This window comes from Neolamprologus multifasciatus, chromosome 12 (assembly GCF_963576455.1).
Source record: "Neolamprologus multifasciatus chromosome 12, fNeoMul1.2, whole genome shotgun sequence".
Taxonomy (NCBI): domain Eukaryota; kingdom Metazoa; phylum Chordata; class Actinopteri; order Cichliformes; family Cichlidae; genus Neolamprologus; species Neolamprologus multifasciatus.
Window position 1 is genome coordinate 14,280,006 of NC_140450.1, and position 15,730 is coordinate 14,295,735.

General features: G+C 43.0%; 1 protein-coding gene across 2 annotated transcripts in view; it reads left to right on the top strand.

The window, feature by feature from the left end:
- The window catches only part of ptch1 (patched 1), a 48,746-nt gene extending 33,322 nt beyond the window's left edge, over nt 1-15,424 (top strand). For both annotated transcript variants that reach the window (XM_085180429.1, XM_085180428.1), the window contains exons 16-24: nt 785-927; nt 5,844-6,027; nt 7,736-8,016; nt 10,053-10,190; nt 10,365-10,507; nt 13,712-13,811; nt 13,925-14,278; nt 14,409-14,937; nt 15,056-15,424. In XM_085180429.1, coding sequence (XP_085036555.1) covers nt 785-927; nt 5,844-6,027; nt 7,736-8,016; nt 10,053-10,190; nt 10,365-10,507; nt 13,712-13,811; nt 13,925-14,278; nt 14,409-14,936 — 1,871 coding nt within the window. In that variant the 3' untranslated portion in view covers nt 14,937; nt 15,056-15,424. The remainder of the gene's footprint in view (nt 1-784; nt 928-5,843; nt 6,028-7,735; nt 8,017-10,052; nt 10,191-10,364; nt 10,508-13,711; nt 13,812-13,924; nt 14,279-14,408; nt 14,938-15,055) is intronic.
- Nucleotides 15,425-15,730: the final 306 nt, after the last annotated feature.

Here is a 15,730-nt window from a genome sequence, read left to right on the forward strand (position 1 = left end):
TCAGTGCAAATCGGCACGTATTGAACCAGTACTGCCTGCTCTAGTGTTTTTGTTTGTTTTTCTAGATAAAAATTGAATATTTGACATGTAAGACACGGTACACAGCGCTTTAAATTAATTTTGAATGGAGTGATGGATGGATTTATTGTTTCATACAGAATTGCAAAGTACCAGTGAACAGTATTTTCTTTCATATGTCAGCCCAATCTATGAATGGCTTAATTCTCAGTGAGGAAATGTACTTAACGATAAAACACATCGTGAGAGTCTGTGTGTGTGTGTGAGCTGGCTGGGAACCACACAGGGAGTGTGTGAGGGTGAGAGAGAGAGAGAACTGTGTCTGATATTGCTCTCTGCAATGGTGGGACAAATTGGAGCCAGACAGGCCAAGGAACGAGACCCAAAACAACATCTCCCACAGACGGACCACAGCATGGGCCTTGGGGGAGAGCCGAGAAAAGAGGAGTGATACACATATGGATCAGAGAGTAGTATAGAAAAGAAGGCAGATGTTACTGATAAAGCCCCATAACGATTTCTTTGAATTAAAAGCAGCAGATTTTCTGTTTTTGAAGTCATGTTTAGTGGTTGAGAATGGAACTGAATTATCATATTAAATCAATCAAGCCTATTATAGAGTTAGGGTTAGGTTAGGGTGTTGTGTTATTTACTGTGTTGGGTTATTGTTTGTTGTGTGTTGCAGTGGGAGAATGAAGATAACAAGGCATGTAACCTTTTTAAACATCCACATCTAACCAGTGTGTTTTGCTGTGGTTTCCTACAGGTCTCCAGCAGGCTTTTGACAAGGACTGGGAGGCTGGCCGCATCACCCACAACAATTATAGGAATGGCTCTGATGATGGTGTCCTAGCATATAAACTCTTGGTGCAGACAGGGCGCAGGGACAAGCCCATCAACTTCAACCTGGTACGTTTAGGATTTAAATTGAATTTATTAAAAGTGGATAAGCAATTCCTCTTGTCATTAATGCAACACATAAAAGCTCATCCGTCTATCAAATGCATCAGATGTAAATTGAATGTGCTGCTATGGTGATGAAAGGGGAGAATAATTCACAGAAATCATGAAAAAAGCTTCCTGGTCAATGCCCAGGTGCAAACTGTTGAAAGAAAACAAAGCTTTGATCTGAAACAAAGGCTTTAGATGGATGAACACACCTCGGTAAGCTTTTATTGTTGCGTTAGAGAAATCTTGTTCTCATTTGTCAGCTCTAATACTGGAAGTTAGCACTAGCCTGCGAGTGAATTGGTTCCTGATGAATGAAATCCTGGCTATCTGAGTGTCTATTGTCTGGCTATTTGACTGTCAATGGTACACTGCAATTCAAAAGATGTGTGGACATGTTGGGTTAGCAGCTTGATTTGCATTATATGAGGAAGTATGTGCAGATGTTATGTAAGCATAGACCATGCAGACTGTATTACATCGACTACAACTTGATAATAGACTTGAGAGATGCTTCCACCACTTTCAAAGCTCTTTTGTGACGCTGTATGTGTATGCATATCTGTGCATTTTGTTATGACTCTAGGGGAGCCACACCCAGCTTAAAACCATCTCTGACTATTCATATTTTTCTTTCTTTCTCTCTGTCTGTGTTCGTGTGATGACTTTACCGAGCTCAGGAATTTAAAGCTCTCACTGGAGCTGCAGCCTGACTCTGAAAAACCTATTAACTCTTCATTTAAACGATTTGTCAGTGTGCGTGTTTTTGTGTGTGTGTGTGTGTGTGTGTGTGTGTGTGTGTGTGTGTGTGTGTGTATGAGATGTGCGTATAGCAGGGCCTCGACAGTGAGCTGTTTGCCTTAAACATCAAGTCTTTCAGCTTGACACATCATCGGTGCTTCCAGCCACGGTTTACAGTATGAGAGGCTGGGATGGCTGAAACTGGTGCAGAGAAACGCCTGCAAACTCCAAAGTGTCTATAAATAATTAATCTGGATTCTGTGGCTCTAAGTAGAAACCTGAATCTGATTCACTGAGAACTAAATTTTTAAAACATATTTGCATATTTTTCTAATATAAACAATAGCGTCTACTTCGTCAAACTACTTTCAGAGTGGAGCAGTTGAGGTTTACTGGTGTGATATAGAAATGCTTGTCTGTTGCAGTTAATGCATTCTAAGCCTTGAAGGACAAAGAGTGTGATAAACTAATGTCATTATTGCTTATATGGATAGCCCTATGAGCTGACACAAGGCTTCCAGGGTGACTCTGGTTTTGGTTGCATTTATTTAGGTCTGAGATGCTAGTCCTATATCCACTGTACATAAAAGTAAAAATGTCTCCTTTTTACACATACTTAATTCCATAATCCACATCAACATGCAACCAACTGATATATTTATAAGATCTGCAGGAGAAAAGGGTGCTTCTTCTTTTTGTGGCTTGAAAGTCTGCAAGGGGATTATTTATGGTTTGAGTGCAGAACATGACTGTTTAGCGTCATCTCTGGTACTGAAGTAGTTCTCCATGAGCTTCTGAAAGGTTTGCACAGCCATTGGTGAAGCTGAAGTGCAAAATTTAGCCATAAAGTGAGTATACAACAAAGCATGTTATCTGAATCATGTGGTAAGCTCCAGCTGAGCTGTTGAAACTGTCTCCTGCGTGCCACCGAATGAGTGTTTGATGTCCAGCAGTGACTTGAGTGTAGCGACTTGAGCACCTTGGGTCTCGGAAGGAGGTCGAGACAGGAACTTATTGAGGAAGATTAAATCAGGTCTCTTGTATGTCAGTGGAAAGTTTACCAACCTGATAATGTGAAAGTCTGGGGGAGAAACAGGAGGAAATGAGGGGAAAGATTGCATTTGTGGAGCTGGGTAAATGTTCTCAGCTTCAACAGGGCATTGAATGCTTTTCTTAGTTTAGTATCACCTCCAAAAAACAACATATGTGGATGCATGGCTGCATTCTTTGGCAGGAAAACGCAAAAACAGAAGATAAGAAACTGGAGAAATATAAAAACAAAATTCTTGGCCAGAATATCTGCAAACCTCAAACACAAAACAAGCCATGTCCGTTTCAACACCGAAATCATTTTCATCAAGGGTGATTAACTTTGACGCATAGCTCTTCTGTGTCTCCTGTTTATTTGTATTTAGAATTTGTGCAACTCTGTGTTCCAATCATACAGCTCTACAGATGTTTATTAAGGGTTGGCCACCTCTCCCCTTTGCTCTTATGGCTATTCGTTTATCCAAATAAACTCCATTGCAGCAGTTATCTAGCTGACAGGAAACAGGGCCAGTCCTGGTGTGCGGCCCCGTGACATCACTTCCTCTGCCTGTGAGAGAGGTGTACTTGCCGTGAGGCGTGGGGGCCGCCAGCAGAGCTGCCTGGGCTTCCCGTGACAGCTTGAAGACATACAGTTGTTGAGTATCCTGCTGTTAAATTCGATCCAGATCCACTGGAATCTAGCTGTCTCTCTCTCCTGCTCACAAACTCCAGCTCGCACCACCACTCGCTCTCTCACTCCCTCTGTCTTTTCCTCCCTCCCTTTCTCTTCCTTTTCTCCACTGCTGTGTCCTCTTTCATTGAGGGAGCTGGAAACAAGTGGTTTCTTTTAGACAGCTCTGTGTGTGCATTTGTATGTTTTGAATGTGTGCTTCTCCTTTTTCTGTGTGCGTGTACTTGTTGAGCAGTAGCTTCCTTTTTGTTCCTCAAAATGAGGACCAGATCTTCAACATCCCTGGTAAATTGCATAGCTAGATGTTTTATTTTGATATGCCACTCTGTGGATCTGTGCAGAGGTGTTCTGCTTTTGATTTGTCCCTACTCTGTGCTGGTGACCATTTGTTCCTTATATGTGTGGCTTAAAGCTATATGCATCGCAATTAAAAAATCTGTGGCGTGCGAGATAAGTCCTAAGAAAGGCCATGCTAACATTATCAAGAGCTCTTTTCTTCTTAGGGCAGGTCCATCTGTGGCGCCAGGCATTCTGGGTACCCACAGGGGTCAGGAGAACCAAGTGTGAGGAACATTTGTACAGATGTTGTGTTATTTTTATAGCTCTACTCCATTTGCTGGGTGGCATTTCCTTCAGTGTTAACAACCAGGTTAACTGCACACAGACGCGCTCAGGGACTCCAGCCAATTTTTTTATTGTTACGCTAACTCAAGCAATTTTTCTCTCCCAACCCCCCACCACAAAAAAAACTACTCCTTTCTTGTACCTAACCCCATGAGTCCAGCTTCAACCCCCAGAACGCTCCCTGCCTCTGTGAAAGAGGGATTTATGGTTCCTAGAAGGGAGAGTGGCAGAGTGGTGCGCAGTAATGGTTTTACCTCTCAGGAGGTAGCAATGCTAGACTACACTCCTGTTTCCACATGGGAGGGCAAAACTAACAGCCCTTAGTGAGACAGTCATTCGCGTCTACCTACTGACTTTTGCCGTCAAGGCAAATGACGCTGAATAAAAGAGTGCAATAAGGCAGAATCACAGACTCACATGCTCACAAAGATAAATAAAGTCCCTCAGAGAGTTTATCCTAAAGAAATCCAAGTTGAGTTGTCAACTTGGATTTCCTTTTGACAGTTTGATGTGATGTAATTACTTGTACCGTTTTCGCCTGCATGCACAGACAAAATGGTACAATACAATGGTGCAATGATGTTTAGCCCAGGATGCCAAAATATAATATCATGCTTATGTTTAACACAGTAACTAAATAGCTATGTCGCTGAGGCAAACAGGTAATTAGCTTTTCAGTATTGTGGTAATAAAATATAAGAAAATTGCAATTCGAACCGGATAGCGCTGTATAAAACATAAACGTATTATTCAAATTCTACTGAGGGGAACGTCAATCTTTGTATTTTTATGTCCTCCGGCTACTCCCACACTACCTGCTTCCTTCCCCCATGGATGGATGGATGGATGGATGGATGATCCAGTAGCTCATAAAGTCACACAGATTCAGTATTTGAATGAATGAGCCTTGACTATGTTTCTGAGATATTTAGCCTGGACCAAAGTGATGGACCACCTTACCAAAGTCAACAATGCATTCATTGCACTTATTCTCCTAACAAGACCAATTAGAAAGAAAAATAGTTTTATGTTTTTGTTCACCTGAGAGTGCCCAACTCCAGAAACTCAAAACACAACCTGCACAGCTCTAAAATAACCAGAATGCCTGTTTAAAGCTTCCTTGCTCAGATTGCTTGGTTCTACAGGCAGCAGCAACAGCTACTTCTTGACAGGAGAGCGTTGCAAGGCTTCCTTTAGAAATTTATTCAGAGTGGTCAGGATGTTGGGTCTGAGGTTGGCCAGCCAATATCTACTATATGTAAAGGGAGAAGCTGATTCAACATTTTCCATGTTTTAATGTGGCATGATAATTCTGGGAAGCTGTGATCACAAGTACGGGAATGTTCAGAAAGGCAACCAGTGTCTGACTTGTTGGTTTTTCTTTGGTTGGAAAGAGAGAGGGGCTAATATTTGACTCATATTTTGAAAGCTGCTCCGTTCTCTTGCGCTCATGCGTGTGTATAAATAAGCATTTCTGTGGTCAGCTCACCTGTAGAATGTTATGGTTAAACATCCCTTATTTCTACAATACCTTCATTTCCAGCGTGTACTTAACAGCCGCAAGCACTTCAATTTTTTTCTACTTTTTCCCCCCCTCAATTTAATTTTTTCCATTTTCTAATAATTCCATTTCAGTTCAAATTTTGACGGTTTGCTTGGGTGTAGTAGACAGACGAATGACATAATGCATTCGATGAATTATGTGTTTGAAAATTGTAATTTAAGAGGCTATACCAAAACCTGTAAGTCTAATATTACAGTCATTAATTCATCTCGTTTGTGGGTTTTGTAGCTGACTCGCCAGAGGCTTGTGGATGCAGATGGGATCATCAATCCCGGAGCTTTTTACATCTACCTAACAGCTTGGGTCAGCAATGATCCTGTGGCCTATGCTGCCTCACAAGCTAACATTCGTCCACACCCTCCCGAGTGGCTCCACGACCCTACCGACTCCATGCCCGAGACACGCCTCAGCAGTAAGTCGGCATGCCCTATGTTCACATTATTTTACCGCTGAATACTGAGTAGTGCGACAGAATGGAAGAAATTTGAAATAATATTGCTTTTAGTTCCAACAAGTTCGGTAATCCAGCTCCACGTTAATTTGAAATGTTACTGTAAGGTACGGCCAAACATACTGCATTTATTATCTGCTTACTGAAATTTTATGCCTAACTTTAGTGAGGTTTATGAGTCTCGGCTGCAACTTTTTCAGTTTCCATAAGGCAGCGGCTGCATGTAAGCAACGTTCACATCTTGTGGTTTGAGTTATTGGTCCTTTTTAGCTCTAAGTGAGGTATTAGACTTTACTGTACCACTGCAATATGTGTGCATTTGTGCATGACTGAGCTCACTCTGCTAACCCGAGGACCAAGACACAACTTGCTGTTATTCTTTTAATAGTGCCTGTGGTAAATGCTATAATCCTGACTACCATGGGGCTCTAGCATTACACACAAATACACACATTATTAAAACTCAGCGACCCCAAAAACAGCACCCACCCTGTTCTCGTTTTCCTACCACACACACACACACACACACATAAAAATATACTTACATTGTTATTTGACTCTAGCCTGTGATTTGGTGTAAGAAGGTGTTACAGGACAAGGAAGGGGGATGATTGGATAATTAAGAGAGAGAGACAGGGTTTGGGTTGGAAGCACAATTGGATAACAAGCAGGAAGTCCTTGACAGCAGGGGGACGTGACTGGATAAGCTGCATGAAGTGTTTGGCTGTGCGGGAGACCCCCAGAGCAGATCTATGTTTGCCAAAAGCCACAGGTGTTCTAATTGAAATTTATAGTTGAGACTATAATGGGCCATACCATGTTAGCAAGCTCTTCCATCTAACCCTACACTTACTATGAAATGAATACATTCAAAGCAACATTAGACAATACTACAACATGTTCTATAAGATAAAAAAATAGGCAGTAGACTGGTCTAGTAGTCTGGTCTTTAGTAGTGATACTGCAAAGCTACTTCTAAATGTAGCAACTTCTAAATCTTTCGTAAGCACCTACTATGCCTCCATAGCATCGTGACAGGCAGATATTTACATGATCACACATTTATATTGTGCCTTACGTGGTGGTGCTAAGATTAGGGTGTGGTAATGGCAGTGATTCTGACATTGTAATTACCTTGAATCATCGTTAGCTCTGACAGTCTGCTGTGTCTGGAACTGATAGGCCCTCATTAGCCAGGCTGGGCCACAGGCTGGCCAGAACTGAGTCAATGGAGGTCTGTTTCACTCTCCTCCGCCACCCCCACAGAACACACACACGCACACATGCACATACGCACACATGCACATACGTCTGCAAACGTAGCTTCTCTTGGAACAGAGCTGCATTAGGGAGGGAAAGCCTTGGTATTCGTGGTTTGGATAGGAGTCTCAATTATTTTTGCAGATACACGAAATGATCAGAATATAATGAGAATTAATCAAAATGGACAAATGTGATCTGCAGAAGCCACTGTTGATTTATCCGATTGCTTCGTCGATGTCTACAGTCTTGAAACGTTATCATCTGTGTGGTCTTTGCTTCCAAGGCCCCAAAGAGAATACTTCACCAGTTGCTTCATGGCATATGTCATATAATGAAAAATCTACGTCGGGGGGGTACAGCTTTGCTAACAATTAAACCAACCTTCTCTGATTTTCTCACCATCCAGTCCCGGCTGCTGAGCCCATCGAATACGCACAGTTCCCCTTCTACCTCAACGGGCTCCGGGAGACGCCGCAGTTTGTGGAAGCCATCGAGAGCGTACGGGCCATCTGCAGCAACTACAGCCGACAAGGCTTGCCCTCCTACCCCAACGGCTACCCTTTCCTGTTCTGGGAACAGTATGTTAGTCTACGCCACTGGCTTCTGCTGTCCATCAGTGTGGTGCTCGCCTGCACCTTTCTCGTCTGTGCCCTTTTTCTGCTCAACCCTTGGACCGCTGGCATTATAGTAAGTGTTGGAGAAAACACACCACATGCACAGAGACAAATGCAGTAACTACAAATATGTGGTATGACAATGCCCAGAGAAACACACGTAGCTCCATAGATTGCAGCAGATGTTCTGAGAGATAACTTTAGAGAAAGATACAAATGTGTCTGCTACTTCTAAAAAGGTTTTTGGCTGCTTGACATAGAGGGAGAGATCTTAGCTTTCAATTATTTAAAAGTCAATTTCTTCCCTCTCTTCATGTCATTTCCTGGTTTTTGCGTGTGGTCCAGAATGCATGTCAGGAGGAGAGAGTCGGAAAAGAGAAGGGGCCGGTGTGTGTTATCGTAGCCCCAGTCACCAGTGTTTATCTTGTGCTGTTTTGTTAGGACCAGTCTGTTTAGTCTAGTCCAATACTCCCAGACACAAATTCTGAAATAAATGGGAAGAGGACAAAAAGTTGCCCCAGCAACTGGCTCCCACTCTAAACCTGTAAAATGTTTGATTTTATTTCCATCTCTAACATTCATCCACTCTTGCTCCTCTCAGACGAGACGTTTCCAAGGATATTGGCAAACATGCGTTCGCATACACAAGCCAGTTCTCAAAAACACTTTGAGCACTCTAGTGCATGTACATACTTGCACACACATACAGTATGAATGTTTAAACTCGCAGGTGATAATTCACACGGAAACACGTACAAAGAGTACTCTGGTTTTTCTCTCTAGTGGGTTGTATTTTACAACCGGCAGTGGCCAGGCCACCCGAACCTTGAAACAAGGGAGGAGAGGACTTCATGTTCATCCTCTTCAGGCCTTACTAGTAAGATCAAAACATCAGTTATCAGAGTTCTATCAAAGCCCAAAGCACAGGCAGCCATACAACATCAAACTCTCAAAGCCTTCAAGCCCTGAAATCCACTATGACCATGTAGACAGAGGCTTTGTGTAAATATCATGTCTTGTGTTTAGATTTATACAGTTAGTTTTTAATCCACTTGATTTTGACTCATCTTAACACTTAAAATCTGAATGGGTCTCAGTACATTTAGAGCAATCCTTTGTAATCTCAATCTGTGTTCCTGATTTATGTTTTATATTATTTATAGAAAAAACGTTGCTTAAACGAAACAAAAAGGCAGGTGTATACAAGGTTTTACCTCACACAGAGAATTTTAGTAATAGTAAATGTAATATAACACAAGAAAATGTGTTAAATCTAGTGACATCTTTTCCTCAAACTATTTTATTTTAATATACAGTATCTGCACACTTGTAATTAGATCACCCAAAATGCCCTTCAGAATAAAGTGGCAGACACACCACACAGTACAAATACCCTTTGTGGATATGCACATACTCTGTGCTGGGTCACCTATAGGTGTACGTACACATAGTTACCTCCACTGCCCACCTTAACCCTCTTCAAAGGATTTGGGCCCCGTGTAACCTGACACCTGTCAGCTGATAATAGCAGCTCCTGTAATGCTTTGCTCCGGAGTTTCCACAAACACATACATTTCACCCACATGTATGGTTACTGCTCAACACATTTATAAGGCAGATATACTCATACATATCACCCTCGTGTGTTATTTCTCTGCCTCATCTGTCTTGTATGCAGTCAAATTTAAGGTCAAATGGAAGTTCACACAGTTAAAGCAGGGAATAATGATTTGTTCTTTCTATAATAAGACAGCATAAAGTAGAATAACTCCATTTGTGGTAATTAAACCCACTGTGCTCACGGACAAGTTTTACCTGTTTCACCTAGCAAATGTGCATTATAATTCTGAATCAAAAGTCAAAGTCAAACATCGAAGAGAAAAAGGCGATGTGTCCTGAAAAACCTACAGAAACCATTTGAATGGATATTGAATAAAATAAAACGGTTGCAAACACTGAATCGTGCAGGCTTTTTGTAACAACTGGCACTTTCTATGTGTAAAAATGTTTTCCAGCTGTGAGTTTATTAACTACACAAGTGTAAGTAAAGGTTCATGTAAATTGAACAACTACCCACATTTCTCACAGAAACTCCTGCTTTTTCTTCAGGTGTTGGTGCTTTCTCTCATGACTGTGGAGCTGTTTGGCTTCATGGGGTTGATGGGAATTAAGCTGAGTGCCGTCCCTGTTGTCATTCTCATCGCCTCTGTGGGCATTGGAGTGGAATTCACTGTCCATGTGGCCCTGGTAAGTTTAAAAATGAATTAGTGAATTTACTTACTTTCTAATCCTAAATGCTGCTTGCTGGAATGGTGAGGTCTATTGCTGGATGGATTCAGGTCTCTCTGATGGTTGTGGAGCAAGTTAACCTTTTGAGAACAAGACATAAATAGTTTTTTTTGTTTTTTCTGTGTGTTGTAGGCATTCCTGACAGCCATAGGGGATCGTCACAAGCGGGCAGTGCTGGCACTGGAGCACATGTTTGCACCGGTGCTCGACGGTGCCTTTTCCACGTTTTTAGGCGTCCTGATGCTCGCAGGCTCTGAGTTTGACTTTATTGTCAGGTCAGTTACAAAATCAAACTCACAAGAAACTACTGCTTTAATTTGAACTTGAAACCATGCATATTTGCACATACAGAAGTTATCATATATACCTGTATACCACACAGGAATCCACCTCAGACCCCAATCATGCATGACAGCTACTCTCTTCTTCTTTTGCTTCTCTTCTTTAAATCTCATCCAATTTTCACTACCACTAGCAATTATTTATTATTATTTACTATTATTATTTATATTTTTCGTCTCTTTCTGGGGGATGATCTCCAGGAAACCTCACCAAAAATCTCTTTCCTTTTTTGTCTTTTCTTTTATCTACCTCTTCCTCCTCCTAATATCTGTCGTGCCCGACATTTATGGAAACCAGGGAAAGGGTTGAAAATTAAAGGTGAAAAATAGGTGGGGGGGGTAGGCTGTAAGGGAGGTGACAGAGGGGAGCAAAGTGAAAGAGAGTGAGTGAGTGAGGGAGAGCAGGAAAGACCTCTGGCTTTTGTAATCTCCCTCAACTGGTTTAACTGCCCTCACTAGACATTTATAAGCAGGGAAAGGAGTAACAGAGTGGGGGGGGGCAAGAGAGCAGTTGTACAAAGACAGGAGAAGTGGAAATTAAAACCGACACACTGCCGGAGCTCCGTGCAGGTGGCTGCTTTTGTGTTTGCACCTTCTTAAGCGTCAGACAGAGAGGTAGCGACCAGCTGCCGTTCAAGGGAGGAGTATGAATGATTCTGTATGTTCTCAACTCCTACAGTATTATGAGAAGTTTCCCCAGACTTTAGTGTGTAATTTAAACAACCTTATGTCTTTACATGGCCATATGTACACACATTCTTGGTTGCTGCCAGATGAGGTAGCTGTATGATTTGGCCTGCTTCTTTGAGAGCTAGAATCACTGAACTCCATGTGATCTGCAAGCGTTCATCTGTGCACACCCGCACAGTTACACAGTTCCCCCCTCGTATAGACACACCAACCTGCTCCCTGACCCTTTAATCATGGGGGTCAATGATGGTGCGCCTGCCAGTGAGAGAACACACAGATACACACTCAGAGAGACACAAACATACGCACACAAACTATAGAGGCCTATAGACCTTCTCTCCGCACCTCTAGTGGTGTGCTCTGGTTTCTGGCTCAGTCTCGGGCCTCCATTTAAAGGTTCTGCTGTTGTCTGAGCAAACAAAGCAGCGCCCCAAGACGGTGCAATAACAACAGGCCCAGCTCATATTTTTCTGCTTGCGCCGAAAGAAATGCTTCCCTGACTTTCCCCATCAGCCCTGTGAATGTTTTCACTCTAAACAGCCTGGCGGGGGCATGCAACCTGGTATGTGGGCTGCACGCGTGCACACGTACATATATGTGCACATGTTTCTTCAAAGGTGACGTGGCTTTTACTCCTGATGCTTTGTATGGAAATGCAGACCATAATTATGAAACGGTTATTTTAGCTCTAGGTAGCTATATTAAAAAAAAAAATCATCCTAGGACCGTAGTTGATCATTATCCGATTTAGGAAATGCAGTCCTTCTTTTGCTCCCTGCATAGACTACTTATCTCTATGCAACTAAATCCTGACTCGCTGCAATTGGTTAACAGAACTTGTATTTCAAGTTAACTACAAAAATAAGCCAGATGCTCTTGCCCCTTGTCTATAGATTGTGCCTCACTGCCTCATCATTGCAGTATCAGAATTTCTACAAGTCACTTCATCCATCTTTTGGGTAGCTTTGCATTGGTTTTTGGGTTGTTGGGGTTTTTTTTACTCGATCTTAGCATGTCTGTTACTTTCCAAGTAAACCAAATTGAAAGGGTGAGACTGTTTCACTGTAATTCAGTTTTCTAGAACTGTGCATGAAAGGCCACCCCTGCTGTGTAGACAGGGACCCTTGCTCCATACTTGTGGATAGTCCTTTCCACAGTGTCCCTTCATTCTCTACATGCACACATCAATAAAACACAACTGAAGGATTAGTTATGAATGTGCACTTAATCTGAGGCCCAGCTGCATGGCACATCTACACCTTTGTTAGCTCCTATTTACACCCACCCGTGCACACACAAACAAAGAACATAGTCAAGAGTCCAGAAAAAGCCTTCATGGCGTGTCCCTGAATACCTGAGAGCTTCCAGTGGAAAACCAATGGGTGGCTGTGCGGGGTATGGGGTGGGCTTCCATAATGAAGGAAGCAGGGTTAGTGAGAGAGGGAGATTTAGAGTGGAGATTGGGGAGTCTTACCTGATACATTGGAGATTTAATTAGATGGAGTGGCTTGTGGAGTGGCCGGGAATTTCACAGGGGCTTAGCTGGAAGGAAGGGAGAGAAAAAAGCGAGGAAGAGAGAGAGAAAGAAAGGAGAGTGAGAGAGGCCAGGGAGGGGTGGCGCTGAGGGTCCTCTTCTTCCTAGACTAAATTGTTTAAATTCTATACCCTTCACTTCATTTGTTTGCTTCTCGCTTTTCTTTTTTTTTTTTTTTTGGAGAGCTAGAGAGAGAGAGAGAGGCCCCTGTCCTCTTGTACCCCCCACCCCCCATGCCCCAATGTCACCCTCCCCACTTTTGCTCTCCTTTACCACTCCCCCTTCACATTCCTCACTGCTTTGTTTTCTCCTTGTTTGCTTATACACCACACACACCCAAGAGAGTACCCTCACCCCCCAATAACCCCCCACTCCCACCCCCTGTCTTTTTTCCTTTCCCCCCGTGCCTTTGAATTAACCAGCTCTGGCTAATTATGTTTCCCCTTTCTTTTCTCTACGCGGCTTCTTTAAGACTAACCCTCTTTGGCAGGACTTAGAAACGCACAAGGTACATTTATGTTTTGCTCCTCAAGACTGCAGTGCATGCCAGCCTGTCTGTGGGGGGTTTATGTGTGTGTGTGTGTGTGTGTTTTGGGAGTGGCGAGTGTCTTTGTGAAAGTATTATTTTGGGCATGTGTAATGGTTGATCTTGCACATGTCTCCCCACGTCTAAACCTCTGTGGTTTTGCGCAGGTATTTTCTTTGTTTCTTCAGCTTGCTTCATTTCACTTCTTGTGTGTCCTTGTTGGTATGAGTGACTTTGCTTAAATCTTTTATTTTTAATAAATGTTATTGTGTTGTGTGATGCAGAAGCCACAGGAAAGTGTTGTGTTTTACATGCATTTTTTGCTCATTGTGTTTATAGCTGATATTAAAGATAATTTCCCTTTGTGAACTCTTTCTTTGTAATACAGGTACTTCTTTGCAGTGTTAGCCATCCTAACAGTTCTTGGGGTACTGAATGGATTAGTCCTGCTCCCAGTATTACTATCATACTTTGGACCTTACCCCGAGGTAAGATCTTACAAAATGCAAACGCAAGAAAATCTAAATCAACCAGGACTAGTGACTTTTTTTTTTAAATTCAAAAGCCAAACTGTAGACAACTCTCTCTACTCAACACTCAGGTATCACCAGTTGATGGTAGCAGCCGGTTACCAACCCCATCTCCAGAGGCCCCTCCTCATGTGGTCCACTTCTCAGTCCGTCCTCACCACACCACTGCAGCCACCACCACCTCTGGTGCAGTTTCAGACTCATCAGACTCAGAGTACAGCTCAAACACCACAGCATCTGGTATCAGCCAGGAGCTGCAAAATTCTAACCTGCACTCACACAGAGGACAAGCTCGAGCAGACGAGCAGCAGTACCACCTCCAGATCAGCAGGGGAAGAGCCAGGACAGAGGAGATGAGGAGGGGAGCATCAGGACATCGGCGCTCAGCTAGACAGCCTGACCCTCCAGCCTATACTGTGTCCTCGGTAAGAGAAATGTGTCATATTGTGTCTCCTGCATGACTCTTTTGATAGCATATTTTCTCTTGCTTGTCACATTATGAAATGGAAAGATAATTTTGTTGTTGTTGTTTTTCTATATTTTGTCTTCTCTCAGGGTTGTGATCCTGGGACGCAGAATGGAACTACTCCAAACAGCAGCAGGGACCCCAAGAGCCAGGTGCACTGGCAGGGCCCGCCCCCAGCCCTGCCGCGCATGGACGCTTTTGAAACTGCTACTGAGGCTGGGGGCCATTATGGCTCGCATAGCCATAGAGAACACTCAGCAGGCCATAGAAGCCGCTCTTTCCACAACCCACAACCTAGTCATCACCTCCCACACCAACACCTCAACCCTACTCCATATGGCCAACCCATCACCACGGTGACAGCATCGGCCTCAGTCACCGTCGCCGTTCACCCACCCCCCTTGTCCAGCCAGAGCCCTGCTTCCACTTACCCAGGATACACTGCAGCAGACAGTTACTGCCCATCAGGGGCAGAGGGGCCAGAGCCTGCCTTCCAGGACCCACATGTGCCTCTCTACACCCACACAGGGACCAGGGGAGTCAAAGTAGAGTCCATGGAGCTCCAAGATTTGGAGTTTGAGGCAGCTGAGAGCAACAATGGCAGACGGGCTAGCTGAGGTGAGATCTTATCAAGTTGAGGAGCTTGACGTGTAGCAGAACTATCCTTTTTTTTTTCTTTTAATAAATGTCTGTTTCATCATAAACCACTGACAGTATAATCTCCTTTGATTTTCAGGTCTGGAGAATAGAAGTACTATGGCCAAAGATGGACTCTTCGGTATTACTGAGCAGCTGACCCAGTCTGGCCCAACCCAGCCCAGCATAGCCCAAGTTGGCTCACCACCAATGCTAAGCAGCGAGAAACTTGCCAGTGTTCCCATAATGGTGCTCATTCTTACTGTAACCCAGTGGACTATTGTCTTAGATATTTCTATCTATATTTAAAAGATGTATACATATGTAAATATGAACATAAAGTAGGTATAATTTTAGGAGCTGTACAACTCCTCATGTTAACAAACTGGGGCTGCCATATTATTTGTGGTGTGTACATGCATGTGTGTTTATGTTGGTGTGTGTGTGCGTGTGTGTGTGTGTTTGTGTGCGTGCACGAGATAGATAGATCTCTGATTACTGTCGACCTATCTGTGGATCTGTGCCATTAGAAAACTTCATTTTGGCAAAAATCATCTGTCAGCATTCACTGTTGCTGCTGAGAATATTTTTTAAGTGATATACATTTATAACTCTATGCAAATCTCTCTTTAAACAAAAGAAGTGATCTATCTGTCTGTGTGTGTGTGTAGGTGTGTGTGTGTGTAATACGAGTGTGTAGGGCTGTATAATGTGAAACAGCGTCATAATTTTCAGATACATCCTCAGAAATGACTAACATTTAAACTCATTTAAA